The 27,612-nt window shown below is 38.7% G+C and overlaps 1 protein-coding gene across 1 annotated transcript in view; it reads right to left on the bottom strand.

Annotated features, from left to right (window-relative positions):
- Positions 1–27,612, bottom strand: part of LOC108731721 (uncharacterized) — a 324,356-nt gene that overhangs the window by 54,107 nt on the left and 242,637 nt on the right. The window contains 1 exon segment of the mRNA XM_018462205.1: positions 15,810–15,856. Coding sequence (XP_018317707.1) covers positions 15,810–15,856 — 47 coding nt within the window.

The following is a 27,612-nucleotide window of genomic DNA, read 5'->3' as shown; positions in this document are numbered from 1 at the left end:
GAGGACGATGGGCGCCACGGCCACCGATAGTGGTGCGCGCAAGGGTACACAAAGCCCTTGACGGATGGGTAGCCACCGGGCTGCGGCGTAACCCCCACGATTACGAGTGACCACCTGTTGAAGGTCCTATACGCACCTGTGTACGCACACACGACTCCCCGTACCACGAACACAGACGGCATTTCCATCCGTGGCGGCAAAAGAATGGGTCCGTAATAACATCAGTCAACTTCCGAACATGAACTACCGGAAACGATCGGCGAAAACTCGACAGATTTATACAGAATAATAATATACGCGAATAATAAATGTATTCAATTCGAGACAAGAAAAAAAGGACATAAATGAATATAATAATTTGGTTACATTATGTATATAAATATGAAATAATAATTTTTTATCTAAATTTAAGTACAAAGAGAGATAGTGTTACTTTTATTATATTTTTCTCTCAGACTTAAACGAATGCATTCGACGATTAACGATACTCGATTGTACCTCTCTGTATCTGTCGCCATGAATCCGGTTCGTCGAAACAATCGCTATGCGGACGCGACGTTGAAGAGGTTGGACTGAACACGGAAAAGTGCTTCGGCGTTTTTGCACGGTCGAGCGCTCGTCAATCCGGAGATCGAGAGCATGCGTGCGCGCGCGCGCGGGTGCATGTGTGTATGTGTATATTTTTTTATTCTTGGTCTCTCCCCCGGACTCAGTCCCTCCCCTCTCCTCGCTTCAGTTACGGCCGTAGAACGCGACAGGGACGCTTTATTTCCACCCCCGTCGCGATCGTTCCATTTGTTTCGCAGCCGGCATTGCATGCCTCGCGGCGACGAGCTTTCTCTTTCCACCTTCTCTATTTATCTGCCTCCCACTGCCTCTCTTTTTCTCCCTGCCTGCCTCTCTGTCACCCTTGCTCTTCATGGCAGATCCGAGCAGTGGACGAATCGACTCGACGTTATCTCGACATATCCGCGAATACACGTTTAATGCGCGACGCCGACGTATTTATTCACCGGCGTACTTTCCCCATTTTGACGAATGACGCGCCATATCGCACGCTACTAGTTTGAATGCCGTGTTGTTCGCATGATTTTTTGCCAGCAATACGAGAGGCGAATTCCGTTTTCTCAGGGAAAAATTCAGCGTGAGTAAAAGAATACTTAAGAATTTAGAAGCAAAAGTTATGACAAATATAATTTTATATTTTAGCGTTTGTAATTTTTTGTGGCGCTTTGCAAAAACTAATAGTAATAAAGATAAAAATATAATTTCACAGATATATATATATATATTACTATATACACATACATATATATTGTATATGTATATATATGAAAATCAAGGATGTTATCTTTTGTCAATGCATACATAATTTACACGATCACTTCTTTGAACTAATTTTTGATATCTTGTTGAGAATATTGTTGAAAAAAGTATTTCAATCAGATGTAAAATCAAATCGACAGCATTAGAAAGAGATGCTTAAATTTTAAAGAAGACGCGAAGCTAAGAAAGATCGAAAACGCGAAGTTCTCTTGGCAGGTGCTCATTAGCAATCCAACATCGTGCCGTCCATTACGCATTCCGATTCCACGTTAACCTTCTCCCCAGAATTGCCCCAAGCCTTTCAGCTTCGTCTTAGATTCCTCGATAATCCATCGTCATCGCGTTGAACCATCTTGTCAACGCAGAAGTTTGAGCAGGGTACATTTCATATTACTTCGCGATAATTTTACGACTGTTGAACGGAAATTACACACAATTAGGCATATTAAAATTTATATATTTTTAGAAATATTTTTTTTTTACAACATGAAGAATTTTTCTTTATAATCCAATACAAACTAAAACACAAAATTTGGCAGTGGTGACTATTGCCAACGAGGAATAGCCGTGGCGAGAGGCAATCTATAGCGGAAGTAGTACAAGTCAAACGAACGTCGGCCAGGCGAGCCTTTTCAACTTCTTTTTTTGGCGGTAAAGGCAACCGCCGCTTAAAGTGGCGGCTCGCTAATGATAGTCCAACCCTTCGAGGACTTCGCGACCCGAACCCTCTCGAAGCCGGCCTGCATCTGATGGCACTTCAATCCGTTAATTGGTGTACAACTTTTTCGCTGTCTCCCTTCACGTTCGCTCATCTCGCTTCTCTTCTATTCGGGGCGGAAAAAAATTTATTAAATTAACCGCTGGCCGAGCGACGTTGCCCCGTAACTTTATTTCACACAGGACAGTAATCTTCATGCCGCTTATGCGTTCGTCGTGGGTATTTAACGTTTTACTCGAGTCACTGACCGCTGCTTTCGACGTTCACGCTTGAGGAAACTTTAAAACTCATTTAAACGCATGGCGAGTAATTTTTATGCCTTCTTGGATACTCAGAAAGCGAATTAGCGATTTATGATCAGGTAATAAGTCGTTTCCCTTTACATGCTAAACATTATTTTATAAAATAATTTCTAAATCTATTATATAATTTAACAGTTTGAATGTATATATATTTATATCATTTTTAAGCAAATTAATTAAAAATACACTGCTTAAAAATAATGAATTACTTTTTGTACGGAAAATTTATAGATATAAATGTATATATACATATATATATATAGTTTGTAAAAAGTAATACTTACAAAATAATCAATTATATATATATATTGTAAATAATGTTTATTTAAGATCAACGAGAAACACAAACAAGCTAGGTGTGATATGAGGTTTCGTATTCCTGAACGATTAGAATCAATTCGGATAAGAAAGTTTAATGTATTAATAATTTTTAATACAAGAAGTTAAGAAAACTATATTTAATAAAAGCGAATCTTGGTGCTTAATAATATTTTTGGGTTAAAATAGTTTTAATAGTTTTTGTATTCAAATCTTTTTACTATTAATGCTATTTCGATATATTATTAATTAATAAGTATTTTCACAGTATGGTTCAAAACACTATAACAACATACATATAGCTTTAAACGTATTCGATCAAAGATATGCAGCAGCTGAAGTACGATTTAGCATAATTACTTAGCAAGTCTAACTGCAACGATCGACAGGAAGAGGGATGAGACTTACACAGGTCCAAATGGCAGGAGAGAAAAAAAAGAAAAACGGAAGAGAGATCACCACCGGTATTCAAATCGATTACACAAGAGCCAATGTAAAAATTATGCAAATGTCGTTTACAAGTGAATGGGACCCTCGCGACGAGCGAGGTTACAATTAGGCAGGAGCCAATTCAATATCGAGGGCCATTCGAGGGAATATTCAACGGAATGGTATTAAATGCCGACTGACTCGTTTCTATAAGGACAGATCGGCGTTATCGTTAGAACCTCTCTGGTATTGCGTGTGACAGATGCGTGAGCGACAAGAAATCAAAGAGGATCAGGAGGAAATAAGAGATCTATACAATCTGTGCTCGTAATGCATTTCGTATGCTAGTAACATATTACTATATACCGATATTCTTTCTTGTCTTATTTTTATAGTATCCTACGGAGAATAATTTTCATATTATATATTAAATAATTATATAAATAGAGCGTAATGTAATTATTATTATTAATATCTACTGCAAACAAATATTGCTCTAATCTGTAGAAATTATTATATAATACGTTGTAACAATATGATAATCTAGCTGAAAAGTTATGCAAATATAATTATGGAATTTAAATAACGATACTAAAAGTAAATTAAAAAATAGTTTTAATGAAAAATATTTATTTTTATAACAATTTTAATATTTAATCCTCTTTTGTTATCGCCTTTTTCAAAAAAAGTGTAATAAATTGAAGCTGCTTTATATTTATGGCCAAGTACATAATTCAATTTTTAAATATACCCACAAAGCCTATTTTAAAAAAAAAGCATCTATTTTAGTGATCTTTTTCTACGAGAGTAAAAAAAAATTTATTTTTTATACAGCATTGTTTTTCATACAATTTTGTTTTATATACAGCATACATGCATGTATATGTCAGTCAGGATATAAGGTATTGATATAATAGTATGCCGCGATCGAACCGAAAGTCGAATGGAACTATTTCTTCGTTAAGCCCGCTTTAGTAGGTTACAACCACGAGTACATCCCTTGAAGAGACCCTCCATGCTTAAAGCATCGATGGAATTACCGGCGGGTGATGAGTTTAGCGGAAGGGATAGACGAGATGAGAGAGGTCTCTCCTCTCTTCATCCCTCTTCATCCCCTTCGCAATCCGTATTGAGGCAGTCTAGGCTTCGGCTTCGGTGGGAAACGATGAGCCACGCCAACGCAGACTTCGTTCGCCCGACGTTCATTCGATCGTTTTAATTATAACGATATCTCTGTATTTGATATCATAAAGTATATCGTGTAATATAAAAATAAGACTGAAACGTGATTGCTATTTTAAAAAACGTAGAGGTACCCTAAGAAGAAATCTTTGGCACGCCACGTTGGATCACGGTTGGATTAATCGAGATAGGTTGTCGTAACGACGTTAAAGGACGCGGGTGCGTTTAAGAAGCCGAAGGATTCGGCGGATTATGGATTTCTCGCGCCCGCCTTCATCTACATATGTTCTCGTCAGCTGCGCTTTGTTTCCCGAATAAGAGCTCATCACGGATGCAAAACCGGCCATTCATATTCAAAATTTTATATCTCGGCCGCGGAGGGGCTAATTTATTCGGCTTCGATCCCGCCCGCGACAAATCCAAACGACGCACCCTCCTCGCTTTTACTTTGCCTCCCCTAAACGCGCGACCATTAATAATCTTGCTATTTCTCTTTGCATTAAAATATTCTTCTTATTAGATTTCCAATAAAAAAAAAACAAAAAGTTGACAATGATGAACATCGATGTGACACAAAATGATGTATTTGCCAAGGAAAACGCAGAAGATTCGAATTTCTAAATACGCGGGAATACTCTTTCGTTTGTGTTCGAGCGGAAAACGAGAAGCAGCCGCTGGCGCTGCACTCAGTCTCTCGTCCTGCTCGCTCTGTCTTCCGTCGAAGAGATAATCATATTAGCCAGACTATAATTTGTCTATGCATAAGTATAATACCGTGGTACCGTAGTTCGAGGATCCTGGCCAGGATACCGGGTATATTTTACGCGCTCTGCTCTGGCCGCGCTCGCGCGCGCATGCACCCTCAGGACCCTCAGCCCAAACCCGAGAACTCCAACCGGCTGCCGTTGCCATTGGCTGCCGCCACCAAGAGAGAGAAGGCGCGAGAGACACTGGGGGTTTAGGTGCGCAACGTACAACGTTAATCAGCCTAATTGAATTAAGCACGCGCGACTGTTGTAATTATGACTATTTATAATGATCCCGCCCGCGCGCTCCGCGATTCGTCCCTCCGCGCGTAGAATATTAGTTTACGCCGCGAACGCGTCGCGTTTAATGCCCCGGCGTCGTCGCCCGAGCTTGTTAACGGGGAGCCGACCGAGCACACGACGATACACGGAGTTTCGAACAATCGTCTAAAGTGGAAAGATAAGCCGTGTCGTCGCGGCAACCAAAACAGCGGCGGCGCCGTGGAAGGTTAACGATAGTTTCTCGTTGCCAGAAATAGACTAGGCACAACCGACAAGAAAATTAAATCGTAAACAAATTATACTAAGCGCTCTGTAATAAGATAGAGTTAATTCGTTTAACGAATTAACAAACTCACCTGAATTCGATATTGTAAGATTAAAACAATTACAATTGTATGGCTTAAAAAAAAGAAGGAAATCGTATGATCATTCATAATATTATATTTCGTAACTTTATTATATTTTAAACCACGGAACCGATAATCTTGGTTTAAAGACGTGAAATGAATTGTACTGTAAGGATACATTATATTTTTAATTTCAATATGGCATGAAAGAAGAAAAGCGGAACTAGTCTGTAGAATCGTTTAACTGTTGCTAGTAAATGGCACATCCTATTTATCTAATCCACTCTCTTTATCGCTGTAAAGAGGCGACCGGTAATGTAACGTACCGTGATAATGAAAACGGGTGTTAGCCAGGATTTCCGGGTGGCTCGCTCTCTTCGCACCTTCCTCCCGGGCTCTCTCCATTTCTCTGTACTTCCCTCTCGCACACACCCACGCCTGGGCACGCATCAGAAGTCGTACTTCATTAAGTCGGCAACACTTCTTCCAGCGACGTTACTCATCCCTTTGGGACGGGTGCCGCGAGGAGGCGAGATCGAAAGGGAATAAGATTAATTGCATTCCGCGCAGGCGAGAGAAGGCGTATTTTAAGGCAAACCGCCAATGCTCGCTCGTGGAAACGGCGACGGGGCCGAACGAGTTGCGAGGGCGAAAGAGAAAGGGCAGAATGAGGAGAGCGACAATACCCTGGATGGAAAGACGGGGACGAAGTCGCGAGAGGAGCGAGATTCCTGCCACTGATGGGGGTGAGGAGCGAGCCGACGAGCGTGACTGAAAAGAGGACCGAGAAGGAGAAGACAGCGCCCAAGGCCTTGTTGTATTTATCATATAATTACCATAATAGAGCTCCGCGCCGCACTCCGCCACTGCCGACCAATCCCGCCCATGCACCCCGCGTTCTCTTCAGGCCACAACCGCAAATTGGAAACTCTCGAATACATTTTCCCTTCGTCGCTCACTCACTCGCTAGCTCGCTCGCTCGTTCGTTCACTCGCCGCGCTCGAAATTGTTCGCCGTAGGACGTCGGCCGTCGAGTCGGAAGGATGCTAACGACAGCAGCACGAATACGCAGTCATGGAACGCCTGCTCGGCTCGAGGATGATCGACGTATGGTCATTAGATACAATTTGTCTGTGTAGCTGCATTCTGTCTGACACTAGTCGTCGGAGTAATTATGGCTCGACTTAATCAATAATTGAACACCGTTCTCTATTTTGGGCCTTTCTATCGAGACTCCAGTTACATACAATCATTTATCGGAAATTCAGCACCTATGTATAAAATGCATGATGTTTTTAATAGGTAGATATTTTAAATTAATTGAATTGTAGATTGAATTATTATTTAATTCAATCTACAATTTTAATTTCATTATTATTTAATAATTCATTACTTACATCAAATTTCATTAAATATACTAAATATACATATTATCATATTATTAAACTGCAGATTGTATTCAATGGTTTAAGTTTGAATAATACATGTACATTTACGAGGAGAATTTGCTCATTTTGTAAGAAATGGGATATATATCCCGGAAGTAAAAATTTTAATTGTCTATCTCTTCGTCCAATTATTTCTTCAATTTTCTACTTATTTTAAATATTATATATTAATTTTGCTATTCATAACAAGTCTACAAGTTGGCAATAAAAAACTCTTCAAATATTCATATCAAGAAAATGTCTGAATTTTACTCGAGTTAATCTATCATTTTTTTTCCATTAAAATAAAATAAAAGAAAAAAAAGAAGAAATAATATTACAAAGTGAATGCTTGAAGGTGAGTTCTTTAGTTTCTTCGCTAACCGCGAATCATCCCCGCCGACATTACCTTTTGAATCTCTTAGCCCCCTTTCCTGGTCACCCGATGTGCAGCCCGGCGGAAAGATATTGCAGCTAAACACTCGGTTCTTTGATGCCGCCCTAGTCCGGGATCTCTATCCCCGGGTACGTTGGCGGATAATTAACGTTAAAGGTTAATCCCGCGGAGAAAGACGACAGGATAAGAACGGGCTGACAGCAGCTCCTCTGCTCCCGTTCCTCTGGCAGATATAACTTGATTGGAACCTCGAAAATGCCGAAATTGAGTCTTTTGATTCTAACATGTTTCTTCAAACATGGTTATCCAGAACACATTTGATAATCTTATATTTGGTTTTTAGTGCAACAAAATGAAAAATAAAAGTGGAAGAATTTCCTTAGAATATGGTTATATATGAATATCATCAATATTCTTAAAGATTATATTATATTCAATATAATATAATCTTTAAGAATATTGAAATATAACATCTTTCATCTCTTTAGAGAATAATTTTAAGGTATTTGTACTCTTTAAGGTATTTGTACTCTTTTTAAGATAATAATCTCATCTTTTTTCAGAGAATTATGATTCGGAGATATTTTTACATTTTTTATTGTAAATACGCATCTTGTTCCTCATTTGATTAAAAACAAAAAAAATTAAACATAAGAATTTTAGGCACGACCATATGTATGAATACATCAAATACATAAAGAAAGTCATAATCGGTCAAAGTTAGATGTTTCGAATAATACATTATATCTTTCTAATTTATTTAGGAGGGATTATTAGCGTTTCAGAATGATTGTGTTGAAAGTCCGAAAGTTATCGGCGCGCAATCATATGGAATAAATTGATTTAATAAAGAATATAGAAAAAATTAAATAAAAATTACAAATAAACAATTTAGTTGTTTAATTTAAAGCAATTAAAAATTCTACGTGATGATATATAGATATGAAATAAATACATCAAGTTTAGCATTTATCATATTTTAAGTAGCAAGTGTATCAAGAGGCGACGGATACGAGCGTCGCGCAGGACGCGTAAAAACGTCTAAATTGCGCGTAAATAATTATATTTGCATATTCATTGAAAGGTAAATATTTAATGCCCATGGAGCATAAAGGGGCAGCGTGAAGTGTAACGTATATGTGAAAAGAGAGACCGGTGAGTTTCTGGAGGGAGAGGTGGATGAGGTGGCGGAGGAGGAGAAAGCAGGAAGAGGGTTGGACGCTGGCGAAGGGTTGGCCAGCCGTGTACGCCGCGGCCGCCGCCACGAGCTGACGGAAAAGGGGTTGAATGTATATCGCGGCTCGTCGGAAATTTTAGCTTAATTTTACTTAACTACACTGGACTGCCCGTGGGCGCCCGGCTGCAGGGACAAGTGTTATTTTTGTAATTCCGAGCGGCGCTAATGGGAGACCTCGGCTTAACTCCGACCGACCGCCAACAAAGAGGGGTGTTTACCACGCGCAATGAGTATACGGCCACGCGGGGGTAGTAACCAACACCCCGCCGCCTCCGCTTGTTACAAACGCGAAAAGAGCTCGACATTAGTTGACCGACGGACAAGACTGGTAACACGGGTCAAAGTGTTCTTCATGGAAAACGTGAACAGCGATCGTCTCTTCTGAGAAAATAAACTCAATAATACATACAGTTCTATAAATATTTAGGTTTTTGTAGCTGCTTTCTTTTTAGGAGATATAATCAATACATCCTTGTATGTTTCTTAGCATTCAATGAATAATAAGGACAGAATACCTGTGTATTTCCTAAAAGGGAAATAACCTATTTAATTAATATATGACCAAACAATATGCGAATAAATTAATAAGAAAAACATATTGTAATTATTTTCATATTTCAAAGTTACTAAATAATATAGTTTCTAGTATGGTATATTATCAATTTAATATGATGAATGATATAAGAATCCCCACTCTGTCTCTCTTTCTCTCTCTCTCTCTCTCTCCGTAACTGACGCGTTACTGTCAGAGCATAATCAACGGCGAAGATATTGAGAAGATGCGAAAGGGCGCTGATGAGATTCGAGGGAAAACTTGCAGGTATGGAGCGTAGACCAAGTTACAGAAGCTGAGACGTGTATCGAGCGTGAATATTACATCGATCAGGGTTTGACGATGCGGTACAAGGACGGGAGGGGAAGAAGGGGAGGGAGAATCGGGGAAGCAAGGATGATGTCGCCTATTATCCTGTGGAACACCTGAGCCCCGTTCTCCGTTACGTACTGGTCCCGCCATCCCTGTTCTCCTCCGCGTCGCGCGCGCGAGAAAGTGTATGAAAACGAGCACGCACTCTCCGTCACCGACGTCGGCCAAATTGCACGACCTCCGCGTATTATCCGCCCCTAAATTATTCCCCGCTAACCACAAAAATAGCCCCTCGTCTCCCGCAAAACCCTCTCGTCCCACACCCCGCAAGACTCCCTCGCTTTTCTGCATCGTTACATTTTCTCGGTTAACGCGCCGCGTGGCTCATTGTTTCAACCGCATCGCGAGTATACTGAATCGTCATTAATAAAATATGTTAATGTAACGCTTTCTTCTTTCACCGACGCGGTCGTAATTTGGTGAATTAAGAATGAGGTGCTGGATGAAGCGAACCGAGAAGATGATTTTATTTATCTACTTAAGGCTAACAATAAGATAAAATTTATCATTTAATATGAAATTATTATTGTTTACAAGATTAAAGAAAATTTATTAAGTCTAAAAATTTGTGCGAATTTTACTTTTGAGATGCTTTAATTACAAAAGTAAACTGAATAACTAATGTAAGATGTAATGTTTCATGCGGTATTTATCAGATCGCTATTATTGTTATTACAATAATTGGCAGTAGAACGAATTATGAACGAATGATATACACATCAATCATGGACTTAACTTTTTCATGGATGCTAGCTACGTATTTGCATATTAATGTATGTTTGGTTAGGAGAGCGATCCCTGACATGATGGACGCTACCGGAGACGAAAGTTGAGGAGGTTGTAACGGCTTCTGGCACCGTATGTCGGATTTCCATTCGGCGAGAGATGGATTGCCCAATCCATGGAACATTGATCACTATTAAATTGTATATACCGATGGAAATATAGTGCGTGACAATTTAATATATCGTAAATATGATTGTGTCTTCGAGCTTATCTGATCGTTTCATGAGAATACTTTCGTTAGATACAGGATCCGACTAATAAATGGGAAAGCAACTCTCATCGCAAAATGTGAGTAGAAAGTTTGACAAGCTGCCACAGTATAACGCGTCGAAACAGCATTGTCCATTATTTACATACGGACGCACACACTCAGGTGCCGCGCTCAGGAGTCTTCGGAGAGGCAAAAGTTGCGAGTCCGCGGTAGCGGCAGCGGTAGCCTGGCCATCAGGTCCGATTCGATAAAAGATGGATGATCCAACCGACGGCCGTATAGTCGATCGGTCTCCGAGCTGACGCCTCCGAAGATGAAATGCACCCTTGGCGACCCCAGAACCGACCCTAAACCCCCGTATACCCCGTTTCTTCCCCCGCCTTTCCCCTTCTCACGCGATAGCACTTTGCCAACCAAGGGCATATTTACGAGAAAGGCGCGTGCCCCGCGTCGGAACGCACTACCATCTCTTGGATATACGCGATTTGGCATACAAATTTTGTCATATGTAACCTGGAAAAATGTTTATTGGTCCGACTAAGGGTTATTAGGTCCGGCTTCTAGTTGGATCTGCTTACGTAACCAGTCGCCTCACGTAGCTCTATGAAATTGGGTCCTCCAAGTCGAGAGTAAAAACATAAGTCTTTTTTACAACCAAACTGCTCTGTACTTTACATTCCATATGACGCGGCTTATAGTCCTACGTCCTATGAAAAGTTGCAACGATAAATAAAAAAGATATTTCTATAAGAATGAGAAATAAATCGAATATTCAATAAAAATATTCCTTCGCGAGCAATTCAATTATATGTACATTTAATTTATATGTGTATATCTTTTTGATCGTAATATATACGTTTACAGAATAAGAACAACGAATACAGATGTTAATGTTTGTACAATATTTGTACTAGACGAGATGCAATCCATGAGATTTTCGAGAGAATGCCATTTCATGGGATGCGAGAGAATTTATAGGAATAGTCGAAGGAGTGGCAGAGTGAGAAAGGACGCGATGTGAGGACGAAGGACTACTGGTTTCCTCGCGAGGTTCCCACACGGCGATGGTCGTACCAGAGAACAGCAGTACATTATTTCTTGATGTCAAATAAAGCAATTAGCATGTGCCCTGACCAGGGTCCGCAGGTTCTAACCCGAGTAATCTCGCCAGGGTCCCCGGCGTGTGCGACATCTTCATCAGAGAGGCGGACCCTCCTCTCTTCTCCTTTCTCCGCCACTTTCCATCCCGTCGCCCCTTATGCCGGACGATGGTGCGATCACGTGACTACTCTGCACCCCTTTTTGATGGCGGCTCGAAAGGGCGAGCGAGAGGATTGGGAGGAGAAAAATCAAGGGGGGCGAGAGAAGGTCGTGTCCACTGAGTGAAGGCGCTTCCAAGGGAAATTTCACAAAGGCTGACCCGCTGGTAATGAATGTTATATAACCCTTTTAATGCTTTAAGCCTCTTAGATTTTTCAGTGCGCTCTCGACGCGCGCACCTCCTTCGTTCCCGTCCCTTCGCCTTTTCTCCTGCGAGGAGTGAGCCAGCAGAGGTAGTTCGTAGCAGAGGGGGTGAGCGAGGGAAGTCATGCCTCAGGGTAGGTAATTATGTGGCGGACGTAAATTAAGCTTGTTTAGATTGGGATTTTTATTAAGGTCTTTTATGAAAGAGAGTGCCGCCACTAAATGGCGCACAGTATACTCTCCGACACCGGTACTCCTTTAAACGCCACTGGAAGAACACCCGCAATACATTTATTTCGTGACTAATGCTTTCGACAACGAGGGATTTAAAAGTCAGATTTGTCAGGAATATTTCAGTCATACTTCAGTCATATTTCATAAAATCATATTTTTAGTAAATTAGTATTTTTGTGTATTATTTAACATTAAGAATATTAACCTCTTAAATTGAATAATTATACTCAATTTTTATTCAATACAAAGGAAGAAGTAGATCCTTTCTAAACTGTTACAATCTTTTTAAATATTATTATGATATATTAAATTTCACTAAGCATATACATATATATGTAATACATATATTGATATATGTAATATTATACATATGTTATATTCATTCTTGTAACTTGTTACAATCGTGTAAAGTACAGAGAGCAACGATACGAGAGAAATTTCGAACTTGCCCAATTTTCCCAGGACCATCCCCAAGGAAACAACGATCAGAAGATATATCTAATAGTAACAGAGGACGTACGCACTGAGGAACACGGAACAAATAAGTAAGGATTAGTTTAATCGTGCTTTAGGAGTCGAACGTTACGGGTTTATGTCGCCATTCCCTTTTTCGAGGGAAAGAAAAAGCTATAGCTCGTATACGACCGAATTTACGAACCAGTGATAATGTACGTAAAGAGATTCAATCGATATATCGAAATATAGGACTTTCACTAAAAATGTATTTTCCCTAATAAATGCTAACTAAACATAATTATCTTTTTATCTAATAACAAATAGTCCTCCTTAACAATTCGTAAATCTTACAATAATGTTCTGCAATGTATTGCCTTCGAATGTATTTAAGTATTATATATTTGAATATTACCAGTAATCAGGTGCCGTTTCAAATGTAAACGTATCAAGATATACAAAAATATCCAACTATCAGATACCACTTATCGCTTTAATTTGTTTTACTCGCGTACATCGTGCGTAGGCATGTTAATCCAAACATGTCCGTAACGAGCATAGCGCTACGTCAAACAGCTAACTGCTTTCGCACGAAGGCACTGGGAGCGAACTTCGAGAAGCAGTTCGCAGGTACAGACGGTTAGCTATACCCAGTGTATATGTATACCTCCAAGCCGGTAAACGGAGAACGAAGTTCTCGGTAGAAGTTTAATTCAACTGGACGGGCAGCCGGGTGTAAACGCTGAATGATTTGTTGCAAATCGAAAGCGCCCCCGCGAGCTCGAACTCGAGCTCGAACTTCAACTTCTTGCTCGTACGACTTACTTTATGCAACGTTGTATCGCTACTGGCTATCGAGCGGTCATCAATATATTTTTCTATTAATATTTCACAAATTGTTTTACAAAATAAATTATGCATGCCTCGAAAAGTAGAGAAATATAGATAATGAGTTACTAATATTCTTTACATATATTACAGTAAATTCTTTAGTTGAAATATTCTTTTTCCATTATAGTTAAATTGACATTTGCGAAAAATTAAATAAAGTGTATAAATATAGTAAATTACTTTATAAATATAGTTCGTTGTAATTATAAATATAGAATTTATTACCACCTTACATCTGTGCTTCTTGACTTTTTTTATTGACTATGCAACATTATAAAACAATGAACGTTACATTAATATTTTAACATTATGAAAATTGATAATTTTATTATTTTTTTTTTAAATGAGCTTTTTTTGAAATAAAAAGTAATCAAATTAATGACAAATATCAACTAACTGTCTCAAAATTTACATGTATAGTCCTGTGATCTAATTCGCCTCGGTTTACCCTATCTAAAAATCAATTATCTAAAAATTATCGCAAATATATCGTGTTCACATTTTTCTCATAATATTGATAAATTAGTCAATAATACTTGAAGAGTGGCGCGCAATGCGCCATTATTGTAGACTGCACGAACGTTTTTTCAAAGTGATGGTTGGTTGGTTGAGTATCGAACATCGAGATCCTGTCGATTTTGTCGGGTAGTTTCGCGAAGCTGGGCATGCTCGCTCGTTTTCTCGATTAGGCTTTGCCGTCATTAAAAGTTTATAAAGAAGCCGAGGAACGAGACAGGCAATGATGTGCGGGGGAGGGGGGAAGGTGGTAGATGGTGGCATAGCAACCCCAGAATGAAGAGGAAAACCGGCATGATAGAGTAAAAAAGACAGAAGTGTGAGAATAAAAGAGAGGGAGAGAAAAGCGAGAAAGAGAGAGAGAGAGAGAGAGAAAGAGAGAGAGAGAAGGATGAAGAGAAATGCTAAGCAAGTTTTCTCATGTGCGATACATAATGAGAAGAGGCAGACGACGTATAAAGAGCCTATAAATGAAGCTTACACATATACATGTACAAGTTACACATATATTATATATTGACATAAATTCTTTAACACATTGGTGTAAATTTCTCTTTTACAAAAAATATTTTTTTAAATTTTCATAACATTGCACGACCATATCGCTTACATGGAAAGAATGATTTTGTGGAAGTATTTAAAAATTTAACTAGATACACGCACGCGCACGCACACACATACACAGAGATCTGAAAATAATTTTGTTGAATAAAAATTATACATACAAACCGGTTGTTAAAATATCAAAACTTTTTGCAATATCGTTCATCATGTTTGAGATTCCTAAAAATTATTTTAATGGTCCAACAAAATTATTTTCAGATCTACATGTACTGTAACTAAATTTTTAGATACATCAGCAAAATCATTCTTGTCATGTAAGAGTAAAGAAATATTTTTACTGTATTTTAAACTGTATAAAATTATTAACAAAAAAATAATTTAACGTTATTATTTATAATTATTAAATAATCAATTAATGTTGGCTAATAGCTTCAATTCTCTTAATTATTTTAGTTATATCATTTATTACTTTAATTTTTAAGAATATATCTTGATAAAAATAAAGTTTTGAAGATGATACGTGGAAACGAGTAAATTTTTTAAGATTTAAAAGTCGATTACTTTGCATATCTAAACAAAAATTATATATCGTTAATATAAAAAAATGCAAGATACGTGCATTATAAAATATAGTGTATCTTAAATAATGCGTAATTTTTAGTATACAATAGTATAAATGTTTCAAGGTTTTGTTGATCGGTAGTCACAAACGTTGGTAACTAAAGATACGAACACGCAATGCGAGTCGCGGTGCACGAAAACCAATTAAAGGTGTTAGATCGATCCTCCCTAGTAACTGACTTGTTGGGCTTCTCGATGAAAGCCTCAATCCTCATGTATAACGCTATATTTTTTTCATGTAATTTATCAGTGAAAGAAACTATTTTAAATGTGTAAAATAATAAGAAATTTTTAATTTAAATTAATAATTAATAATTAATATGAAGCTGTTGACGTCATCAAAATTACATTTTATTCCAATTTTCAATCTTTGTATTACGATTATAAAAATAAAAGAGTTATATAAGCGCTTTCAAACTATGTTTGAACTTACCTTGTTCATGATTTGGCGGGGATATTCCCGCCTCGCTAGGGACGGCTCTGCAAAAGAAAAAATGTACCCATTAGTCCTCTGACTTTAGTAGAAATATAAAATACTTAAATATTTAGAAGCTTAGATAAATAAATATCATTATTTGCATATAATAATATTTTTAAAAAATTAATATATTCTACTTTCTTTTAATGCAAAATAAGTGTTGTAACGTAAATTCAATTCGCTCGCGTAGATTCTTTAGCGCATCGTGAATAATATAATATATTATAAAATTCTTAGTAAATAATTTTTTAACACAAATCTGCTGCATAATATTAAATAAAAAAAGAAATTCAATGAGAAAACATAATCGAGAAGATATCCATTCTTTTTGTACTTCTTATCCATTCTCAACCCCATCGCCGCGCCTTGTGACGCAAGTTAATGCACGTTGGGTGGTCCTTGATCGTGCAGCCTAACCCCAGCACTTCCTCTCCTTTCCCTTCGACGGGTACCACCAAATTCCCATAATCTAATGAATGGCCTAACCCCAATATCCTCTCGGTTCAGCTTCACCGCCACCCACCCTTCATATACCATCCTATATGTACCACGCATGTAAATATCCTTGCTATCCGCGTATGCACACTTCAAGTTCCTTAAAATTCTGCATCTGTTAGCTATAATTGATTGTTTTAATGTAATCGTGACTGCTCTCACTCGTAGTTCTTTTTTTAATTTCATTAAGATAGGAAATAATTATATAAATGTGTAATTTATCGAAAACTTTGAAAAGGCATGGCAAATATAAATCAAAGCATAATCAGTATCAGAAAAATCGTATTGACGATTTATAATTCTATTCGTAAAATGTTGACAGCTAAAACTTGTGCGGAAACGAATAAAATTATATGTAGTTGTAAAGGCAGCAATTGCTGAGGTATTCTGTGCGTAAGAAGCATGAACAGGGACTCACGTCGGCTAATTGTGCGTTAAATAGGGGTGAAGTCGATGGCGAAATTCTTTCGTCCAGAAAATGGACCGGACACGAGTTGGCGGTAGTCAGCGTTGATCCTGCGCGGCAGGGTAAGGATGCGCAAATGTGTTTATCTCGGGAAATAATAAAAAGGGTGACCCGACGTTCTCGTGACGCGGGCGATCGCAACGAAGTCGGGAATAATGTCTCGGACACGAGGCTCGTCTGCGGATTTACCCCGGCCTCTACCGCTAACCATCCACCCACACTCTACCCCCTTTCGACCTCCTCCAACCTACCCTTATACGCGTGTCCGCCGCAGATTCAGACTCCTAATTAAGACGAGGGTGCGAGAGGGGTTTCAGGGGTTTCTGCCGGGTTCTCCCCTGAGGGGGCAGGGGATAGGTGGCGGGTGTATGAGTAGAAGGAGGGTTTTCCCGAAGTAAGGGGCACCCGTATCGTGCCGGAGGGGTAAGCCAAGGCAAAGGGGGTAAGGAATATTGATCACGGGACCACCACGGCGGCGAGGGACTGCCCGCACTCGCCCTCTGCTTTCATCCACCCACTCTCTCGCCATCTAACTCCTGCAGCTTTCTCTTGGCTCTCTCTCTCTCTCTCTCTCTCTTCTCTCTCTCTCTCTCTCTCTCTCTCTCTAACTGTCTCTCACCTTCTACCTTGTTTCCGACATCTTTCGCCGATCCTCTCGCTCCGAAGCGAGCATGGACTGGGCCAGACTAAACCACCAAACGCCAGATGCGTGAAATCAGTCGGTTAGAACCTGCCCCGCAGCCTTTGCAAATTATTGACGCTAAAACCGCGAGGCAGATGATGCCTGTGCGCTGTTTCGTAGTGGACTTTGAATGAAGAGAGCCGGTAAGCTTAACGCTTGCGAAGAAGAACAAAGTAAAAGCTCCCGAAAAAAACTTCTTTGTTGAATCTTACTGAGTATTATTAATTAGTTAGTTCGGTCTAACATGATATCTCGTACATAATAATAATCTTGTTAAGATAAAATATTCTAATAATATCGAAATTGGAATGGTTATAATGATTATAATGATTATACATTTTTGCGTATAAAAATATATTTGAATCCTTTTGCCATTTAATGAAACATTTCGCTAACTTTGTGGAAACGCCTTCACATCGTGACAAGGTTTACGAAAGTCGCAATAAGACATGGCCCTCCTGAAGAGAATTTCTGACGCTGGAAATCCGAGTAGCCTGACGAACTTTGACGCACACGCTCGGCCGAACAAGATCTACGCTCTAGACGTGTGCAGCGTTCTCACGAGTTTTCAAGAGAGATCCTCTCGAATAGCGTGAAGGAGTAACTGACTTGGCTCGTTTCAAAGACGGGGACAGAAGACGGAGGTGAACAGGGGGACCAACGGGTGGGCTCGAGTTTACACGACGTAGCGACTCGTCTTTCTACCCGTCGCCTTGCCTTAATTAAATCTCTAGACCCTTCCTGAAGAACCCGCGGACCTGGCGGGAAACTAGAAGAACCGCCTCCCTTTCTCGCTCTACAATTCACTGCGGTAACACGTCGTCTTCTATTGGTTTCTGCACGTCATTGCGAAAAATGCGCGAGCGTAGTGACCGTGATTTATACAGAATTTTCATTGACTTACTTATTTCATTAGCTTAATTTGTTATACTTAAATATCTTATTTTCTACAAATCATTTCATTATTTTCTTATTTTTCAACGAATATTTTCTCATACCAAAAATATCACTACTGAAATAAGTAAACGTAAAGTTGCCATTCTTTTATAAAATTCTAGAAAAGTTGCACAATAATCCGTTAAATTTTTATTCGCGCGATAGCGTGAATGTTTCCAGACAACTAATTCAATTTATACATATTTTTGGCAGACAAATTGTTTTCATTCTAATAATTCTCAACGTTGATGAAAGCTGCAAATTTCTACAACGTATAATACATTTTCTCATATACTCCAGTGGCTTCAGATACCGTTATTTGGCGTTGTAACGAACGTCAAGGGCGACCTCGACGAGACCGGAAGAGACCTCATTGTCCAGAGGCGGGGGTGCCGATAGAGAGGGTGCGCAGCAGCGGCAGGCAGCCAACTCAAACTTTGATATGGTTTCCTAAATAACCAAGGCGACCGATACCGCAGCACGATAGTCCTCCTTCCTCCGCCACCCTCCACCTGCCACCCGTTCACCGCCTAGACCGATCTGCGGTGGTCCGGAGAGGGTACTGTAACTACCACCGAAGCATATTGAAACCCTCGCACCAACGGTGACCCGACTCGCCACCCCGGGCAACCCCCACCCCGGCCAATCCGCGACCCGCCGTTTAGAACCGATACACAGACTGCCGTCCGTGCAAAACTTGCGGCATGAGTGCGTTTGTCATTTCATAGGTAAACGTTACCAACTCGCGACGCAGGCAGTAACGCCCAACGTTTTCATAATGTCGACAGGTAGCGGTTAATTCAGGCACGGAGTGACAGGTAATCTGTAAGAGGACCAGGAAGATGGAAAAGGAATGAAGCTTGCAGAACTGGTGATTCTAAAGCAGATCGCGTTAAGTTCCTTCGGTAAGCAAAATATTACAAAACGTTGCACTTGGAATAAGTAGTATATGATTAACATAGTGAAAATACTGTATAGTGACAATACAAAGAAAAATAAAGTAAAATATTTTTTATATTTCTTAATTAGGAAGAGAAAAGTTTGAAATAAAAAATGTCATAATATTCTATTCTTGTATATTATAAAACATATAGTTTTTCATGTAAGAAACATTTCTCATCAACATTAAAATCTTTAATGAATAATAATCATGGCAAATTTATTATCGACAATGTGTTTAAATTAATTCTTGATTATATTCTTAATATTTTAATATAATTTTATTTACAGCGTAACTAGATAAAACCAGATGAAAATGGACGAGAGCAGATAGTCATCTAGTTTACAATTTCTTCCCTCCAGGCCACCAATAGACGCGATGCCTGTATCTCGGGGCTGGCTGTTTGTCCGCTAATTAGAAGCTAACAGCTGAACTAAAGTTCTGAACTTTAAAGTTTCTTGCACTCGCGGAAGCCTCTTGCTACCCATTCAATATCTCCTTTTCGAGGCTGGTAGAACGGCCGCCCTTTGAGAGGAACGTCCTTCCTTCTTACCTGCCTAGCCGTCCACCTGTCTTCCTCTCTCTATTCCATTGCTCCGGCTACCGGCTAGCGTTAATTACTAATTAATTGTTTCGTGTGTTTGAGTTTTAAATGGATAAGTTAAACAGCGCGTAAGAGCCCCCGACGTGGGCAAGGTGTAGCGGCAGTCTACCCTTCTTTTTCCCTCTGTCCGTTCCTCTCGCCTCGCGTACGATTACCGTACAAACAGTGTACTACCGGTTAACGAAGTTAGGATGACCGTGTTAGGGTGGGAGTAGGGAAGCAACGCTCGTTCGTTTATTCGTTTTTCACCCCGTCATCAGAACACTGTTGCCTCGCTTCGCCTTGCCTCACGCTTCGTGCCTCACGATGTAATATCTCCATTACGATGCCGAACCATCACTAGCGCGTTTAAAGTTACGTCCGATCCAACGAATACGGATGTAACTTTCATAATACAGCGACTTCGTCGAAAGTTGCAGTTAGTCCTCATAAAATGTGTAATACAATATAGATTTTACGTTGAAATATAGTCTTAATTCTTCATTATTTACATGAGGTATTCAGATTATCCTATCATTACAAATGAATTAAAGTTATATATATATATATATATATACATTATTATGTTCAGCGTAAATTATTTTATAAAGAAAACTTTTCGTATTTATTTTTATCTAAAGAATATATAGAATATTATAAATCTTTATTTACTTGTCAATCGTCAAAGAATACAATAAAAATTAAAATATAATGTTGTAGTGTCAAAAACGCAAGTAATTACCCGTAAGTTAAAAAAAACCATGCTGGTATTGTTGGACATGATAGAACGTAATTCCATTAAAAAATTTAATGTTTATTTAATGTACGTTTAATTACAGCACACACTACATTTTTATTTAATTAATATTATTTTGACACGTAACTTATAAGTAAATCTTCTTCTCACGATTCCTCAAAAAAAAAATAAGTTCTGTTTGTTTTTATTAATTGAGGCATTTTTCTATTTTGCATTCCCATTCCTTGACCAAAAACTTTCATGAAAAACGATTGTTCGAGAAACTTGTACCATTACAGTGCAAATCGTCTGACGTTGATCTGAAGGCACGGCACACCAACGAGATCGTTTTATCCCTCATGAAAGACGCACCCCCTACCTGTTGTAATCGGAGCTCAAATAAAAAGTAGTAATGCCAGATAAAACATCCCATTTGTCTAACGACGATTCTTTTCTTCGCTCCTGGGAATAGTGCACCGTGCCCCCCTGGTGAAGTGGCAGAAGTTAAATCGGGATGGTAATCATCTTAAACCATTCTCACAAACACCTAGACGCTCCTGAGAAGATATCCCCGATCTAATTCTCCCGTAATTAAGACGAATAGGTAAGAAATTTCCGGTACGACAAAATTGATATTACAATGGCACAGTGAATGCTGAGAAGAGTATGTTTAATGTACGATTTCAAAATGGTGACTTATTTTCAACGATGTTCTTGAAACGTACAAGGCAAATTATAGAGGCGAGAGAGAGAGAGAGAGAGAGAGAGAGAGAGAGAGAGAGAGAGAGAGAGCATTTTATAGGGATCTGGAATAAATCAGGAATAATCGGAAAACACGACGACCAAATTGACAACTGTTATTGACTGGCGTCGCGGGTGGTGGACGAGAACGCGCTAGAATCGAAAGAGCGAACAGGGAAGAGAAAACGACGGCACGGAAGGGAAAAGGGAGGGGGACGCATGTTGGCAGTAAATCGGTATCTTAACCGTTCGACGGAGGACAATTATTTAAGCGGGCGCCTAGCGTTACGCTTCTAGCGTGGCATCGCTCCACGTTAGCGCCCGGCGAGGACACGCTGCGAGATGGAGAGAGAAAAGCGAGAGTCCGGGGGCTGTTAATTGCCGGCTGTCACGGGCACGCAGTGACAGGGACCACCGTCGACGAGGGATTGCCCCGTCGAAGCCGGTGCGAGTACGCCGCTAAATTCTCCTTTCAACGAAGAAAACGTGCGAACGCACCACCGCGGTGGACGCACTCATGGGAGATAACTCTAACCAGAAAGGGAAAGAAAAAGAGAGAAAGAGAAAGAAACAGATATTTAACAGTCTTCAGAAAAGACAATATTTGAATATACTTCAAACACACAAGCTAATATAACGACTGTATACAATTTTTGACATTAATATATATAAAATCTATACAAAATTTGCTTATAAAAGTCAACGAGGAACTTGTTAATACATCTATTATGTTTTATTAGTCAGTTTATGCAATTGCTTTTAACGCTTTCACGATACTCGAAAAGTCTTAAAATTTTAATAGCTTGGAGGATACTTCAGCATTTCGCGATATTTTTCATGAGCTGTGTCCTTTCCGGAATTTATCATTTTTATTATTCTACAGTGAACAGAGGGAGAGAGCAAGTTCTCGCTCGGACGCTCGTTGTAATTTGAACGCCGACGTATATTTATTCGGCGTCGCAGAGGAAGACTCGCGCAGAAAGCGGGAGCTCACAGAAGTAGCGTGACGACGCTAAGAGCATTAAAGAGACGTTTTCCGCCCGACACTTAGGTTTTCGTTCCCGTACCCACCCCATAGATTCACGGCCTATCGGCTTAGCGCACGGCGGGTGGTCTCAAGCCACCCTTGGCTTCGCCACCCTGCATCGTCTTCCGCCCGGCACCTCAAGGTAACAGCCAGCTCTCCTTCTGAGAAATATTTTCGTAAGCGTAAGAACTTAAGTACTCGGGCGCATACGCGTGATGAACCATCTTGATGAACAGTTTTTGGTCCACGGTATCCTCTCCTTCCAAAAAGATGTAACACGCGCGTATATAATGAGTCTTTGAAAGCTTATGCATTATAAGTGAAGTTAAACACGTAATAAAGCATTTTATTTAATAATTGAAGCTTAACCTGCATAATCAATTGCATTATTAACCTTTATCATTAATTATTTATTAATTGTAAAAAATATGTCTTTTTAATTTCATCTACGATTTCCGATCATCATAGCAAGTTTGAAAACATGACTGTTATTATATGGAAAAAAAGATAGATATAGATCTGAAAATAACTTTGTTAGACCTAGATTGGAGATTAAAATAATTATGTAGGACACTCAAACTGGTTACTCAAAACTTTTTACAGCATTGTTTATAATGCTTGAAATTTCTAAGTAATTATTTTGATGATATAGTCCAACAAAATTATTTTCAGATTTGTATCTAGCTACATTCTTAGATATTTCTGCAAAACCATTCTTTCCGTGAAAAAAATTGAATAACTGGCTATCAACATTACAATTCGTATATAGACCAGACGAAGAAACATTCGTAGACAACTGCGAAGGAGAGGTCGCTTTAGAGAATACCTACTTCGTCGTACAGTTACTGCACCTCGTCCCACGTTACGTTCCGAAGCGAGTATTCTGAAAGGGTCGAGAAAGGAAACGTTGCGTCGGCGGTGGTGAATTATCAGCTAAGAGGAAATTATGGAAATAGATATAAATCGAGAAGAAGAGCACTGGCGCGGTTTGCAGGTAGATGCAGCGAGCAGCCAATAAGCGAGTCGCTACCAACGAAGAACTCGATGTGCCTTTAAATAAATGGAGCTTAAAAGCCAATTTGGAATGTAAAGATCTATCAGCATAAATTAAACATGGCGCGGCTATATACGGAGAGGTAGGGCATGAGGGCTTGTCGTCCGATTTTTGGAATTGGTTTAGCCAATATCCTCAAGACTGACAATTTGCATCTTACGATCTTCAGAATAATTTACGTATTTAATATCATTACTGTTCTTACATCAGCAAATACATATTCCGTAAATTCACTATGAACAATTCCTATCACTAACGTTTCAGTTTTTTTGTTGATTTAGAGATGAATTAATTTCTTAACAACTTAATTTTTGTATTTAAAAAAATTAATTCCAACACATTAAAGGATTGTATTAAAATATAAGTCTAGGTCGAAATCTCCGAAAATAATAAGGCGATGAACCTTGAATTGAATAGCATCAAAGCAACGAGCGATACCTCGGGTCAGATGTGGTCGATTTAGCGGGAAATTTTTTGTTCCGTAGAAAAACGTAAGGGTGGGGTGGAGCCATTGGGGGCAAGTCGCGCGGAAACATCGGAGAGACGGACGAGAAACGCGTGGAGCACGAAGGGCGAAGGACGTAGAGCGGAGGATTCGCGAGTTTGCGTCATGTGCATCGGACGCGACGCGCGAATTAACAACTCACGCGTCATATCGCGCATTATTATCCGATATTTCGAGCTGTTATCGGCGCGCCTTCACCCCTCAGTCACGAACGAAGAAGCGAAGGCGCTCGAGTTTACACGCGGAGTGCGTTACCGTGCTAACACGGTAACGAGCAGGATGTGGGGGAGGACTATCGCCGCCAGACGAAGGCGAAGACACCGATTCGGTATGTTCACTCTCGTGTACTGTGAGTCGTTAATGTATTTCGCCGATCGCCTACGGTGATATTCTCTGGAAACGTCAGATATCGATGCTGTGTACATCTTACGAAAATCTCAATAACAGCATCTACCATTTTAATAATAATAATATATATTTCATTTAAAAATAATACTGTTACTATATATAATTTTCTAAAATTGCTTGATTGACTAGATAATACACTATTCTGATTATTCTATCAGTCAAATGTGTGCTTTCTATCATATCATAGATTAAATATCCATAAAATTCATTCATGTTAGCATTACCAAACTCATTCTGTAATATAATTTGCCGCGATGTCACTAAAAATATTGATCGCTACGAACGGAGCGAGATGAAAAAGTCGCGTCACGACGAGGAGGAAGCGGGGCAGTTAATGTTACGTCGAAGGTGAGAGCGTTGAAAAGGGTTGATTACACGAACGCCCCGCGCGTCTAACGGGTAGAACGCGCCGCCGCCGGGCCACGCCGGAAGGATGCTGCTGGACCATGCTTGTAAGCAAGCGGCAACCCGTTCGAGGGCCGTACGTAGGCTCGGGGCAAATGGCAGCGGGATGATTGATCGCCCGGCTAATTGGATGATCGATGACTCAAGTTCATCAGTGGCTGTTCAGCTCCTGGCGAAGGATGCTTCGCTCGCACGTGAGCGCCCTGCCACCCCCGCAAGATGTACAAGTATATATATGTACACACATATATATATATATGTGCCTACGATGCTATATACGTGTGCGCGAGAACGTATACGTATTAGACGTCGTGCGAGAAGAACGGGTTGGTTACATTTTTTCTGGAAAAGTCTGGTATTCTTCAGAATCACTGCGCTTCTCTTTCGCCCTTTCCTCATTAAACTATATTCTTCTATAACTTATAAGTTTACTCTCTTATTAGATCTATGGTGCTTTAGCTGGTATCGCAAAAAATAATTGTGGAAATAGCGTGTATTTTTCTACACAATGTTTCTGAGATATTCCAGTAGATCCTTTAAAAGGATATTTGTGTATATATTACCTATCTATATATATATATAATTATTTATGCAATATAATTGCTTATAATTATAATAAACATTTTTTATGCGAATGTTAATTCTAGAAATTTACATATATTCGGTTCATTTTTATTTTAATTTATTATTCAACAACAGAAAATGTTTTTTTTTTTTTCAAAATGAATTTCAAATTTTCTTCATTTTCATTCTTTTAAAAATAATTATGTTTTTTTAAAAGATACAATATATAATGCAGTATTTTTTTTGAAAGTTCGAGGTTTCTATTAGGACTCAGACAAAAGATTCGAACACATGTTGAATATTCGATCTATTCGAATAGTTCAAAGTTTAAAAAAATGAACATCTAATTTGAATATTTCGAACAGTTCGAACAGTTCGAGCTTAAGCAGTGATCAGTATGAAATGTCAATTCGTTATATCTGAAGTTCGGACAGTAAACAAATATAGTTGCTTTGGAAACAAAAGAGCAGTTAAATAAAATTCCTATATTTATTGATATCGTCTTACAAATATCCTAAACCATCCTGGACATATTCAGGAGGATCCTGAGGACGACTTGTGATGTCTGAGTTCGAAATGTAATAATTCCGAACTTTCAACTCTGAAGTGGGTTAAAATAGTTCGAACATACATTCAGTCCGAACTATTTAATGTTCGAACTTAAGGTTCAAACTGTCACATCGTCTGATGTTTCCAAGCACTAGTTTCTATTTTCCAAAATACATATTTAAAATATTTTTGTAACTTATGTACGAAAAATAAGAATTTTTAAACAAAATGTGGTTTTTTTCGAAACTATTGTATACTTTATACCATATAACTTTTTTATTAATAAGGATGCGTACATTTGCTTGGTACCGTTGTATTCCTTATTGTCTGGCGTTTCAATTGAAAAAAAAATTTGTTAAAATATGTTCATTTTTATGAATGTTCTGACCAATCAAAGTTGGCTTGAGTATGCCGTTCTAAGTATAGCGTTTACGTTACAAAAGTGTTTTTAAGAGTTAATTTTTGCGACATTCGCATACATTGCATGAAGAATACCAGTATTCACATTCAATATTAAAATCTTCTGGACAATTTAAAGAAAATTTCTTCTCAGCAAAAATATTGATTGCAAGTCGTTCTTATTTACGAAATATTCAATGCTCAATATATTTAAAATAATAATTTTCGACTTATACCTCCAGAATAAAAATATAAATTAAAAATATTCGCAATTTGTAAAAACTTATTATCTTTTCATTTTCGAGGTTGGCGCTCAACATATAAGAGTTTTAAAATCTCTTACTTATGTAGAAATCTTTAAGGTGTGGTGTCCCTTTAAATTAATGAATTCACAATAGGATTTAACAGCAAAGGTGCGAGCGCGTAAGTTCACGCATAGCGTTCGTCTAATATACGGCCGACGCGTGAATGCAAATCGGCGTGTAAATCATGCGAACAATGTCTTAATGTCCCGGTCATACAACGCCCACCCGAGTCAGAAGACAACGACTCTGGTAGTCTTCGGGTGGAAGGAAAGGGTGCCTTTTCGGATATTCATAGGGAAATAAATTAGCAGGCACGCGCGTCACGAGGGGACCATTATTGATATCTATTTTCTTGGTGGATATTACTCGAGAGTAGCTTCTATTTCCCGCGTACAACGAATCGTGTGGCTTTTAGTATGCCACTCACAGCTGCGTGTTTATTACAATCATTTCCATACGTATTAATACATCTAGACATTAAAAATGGTATAATGAAAGAAAAAATATGTGTTATTTCATACTATCAAAAAAGATATAATAGAAAAAAGAAAATACATTAGAATATTTATTCCTACATTTCTAAATTAAGAGAAAAAAATATTTGTGCAGTCGAAAAATATTTATATAATTGTATTATTTAATCCATTAATATTATAGAATTCTATAATCTTCATAATTATATAAAGATTTCAATATTTCTTTTTCGTTTCATATAGGCAGGGATGATCAAAATACAATAAAAAAATTGTATTTAATACAATAAAAAAATTGTATTTAATACAAAATATTAAAAAAAAATTGTATTTAAATACAAAATACAAAAATGTATTTAAATACGTATGTATTTTAAATACATGTATTTCAAATACTGCCCATCCCTGCATATAGGATATTAAACAATTTCCAATAATTGAAATAATGCGTTTTTTCCGTCATCGAGCGAATTCCTGGGAACCGATAGAG

This window comes from Mycetomoellerius zeteki, unplaced genomic scaffold (genome assembly GCF_001594055.1).
Source record: "Mycetomoellerius zeteki isolate Tzet28-1 unplaced genomic scaffold, Tzet1.0 scaffold135, whole genome shotgun sequence".
Classification (NCBI taxonomy): Eukaryota; Metazoa; Arthropoda; class Insecta; order Hymenoptera; family Formicidae; genus Mycetomoellerius; species Mycetomoellerius zeteki.
The sequence above is the reverse complement of the archived record's forward strand: the minus strand, read 5'-3'. Positions and strand labels throughout refer to the sequence as shown.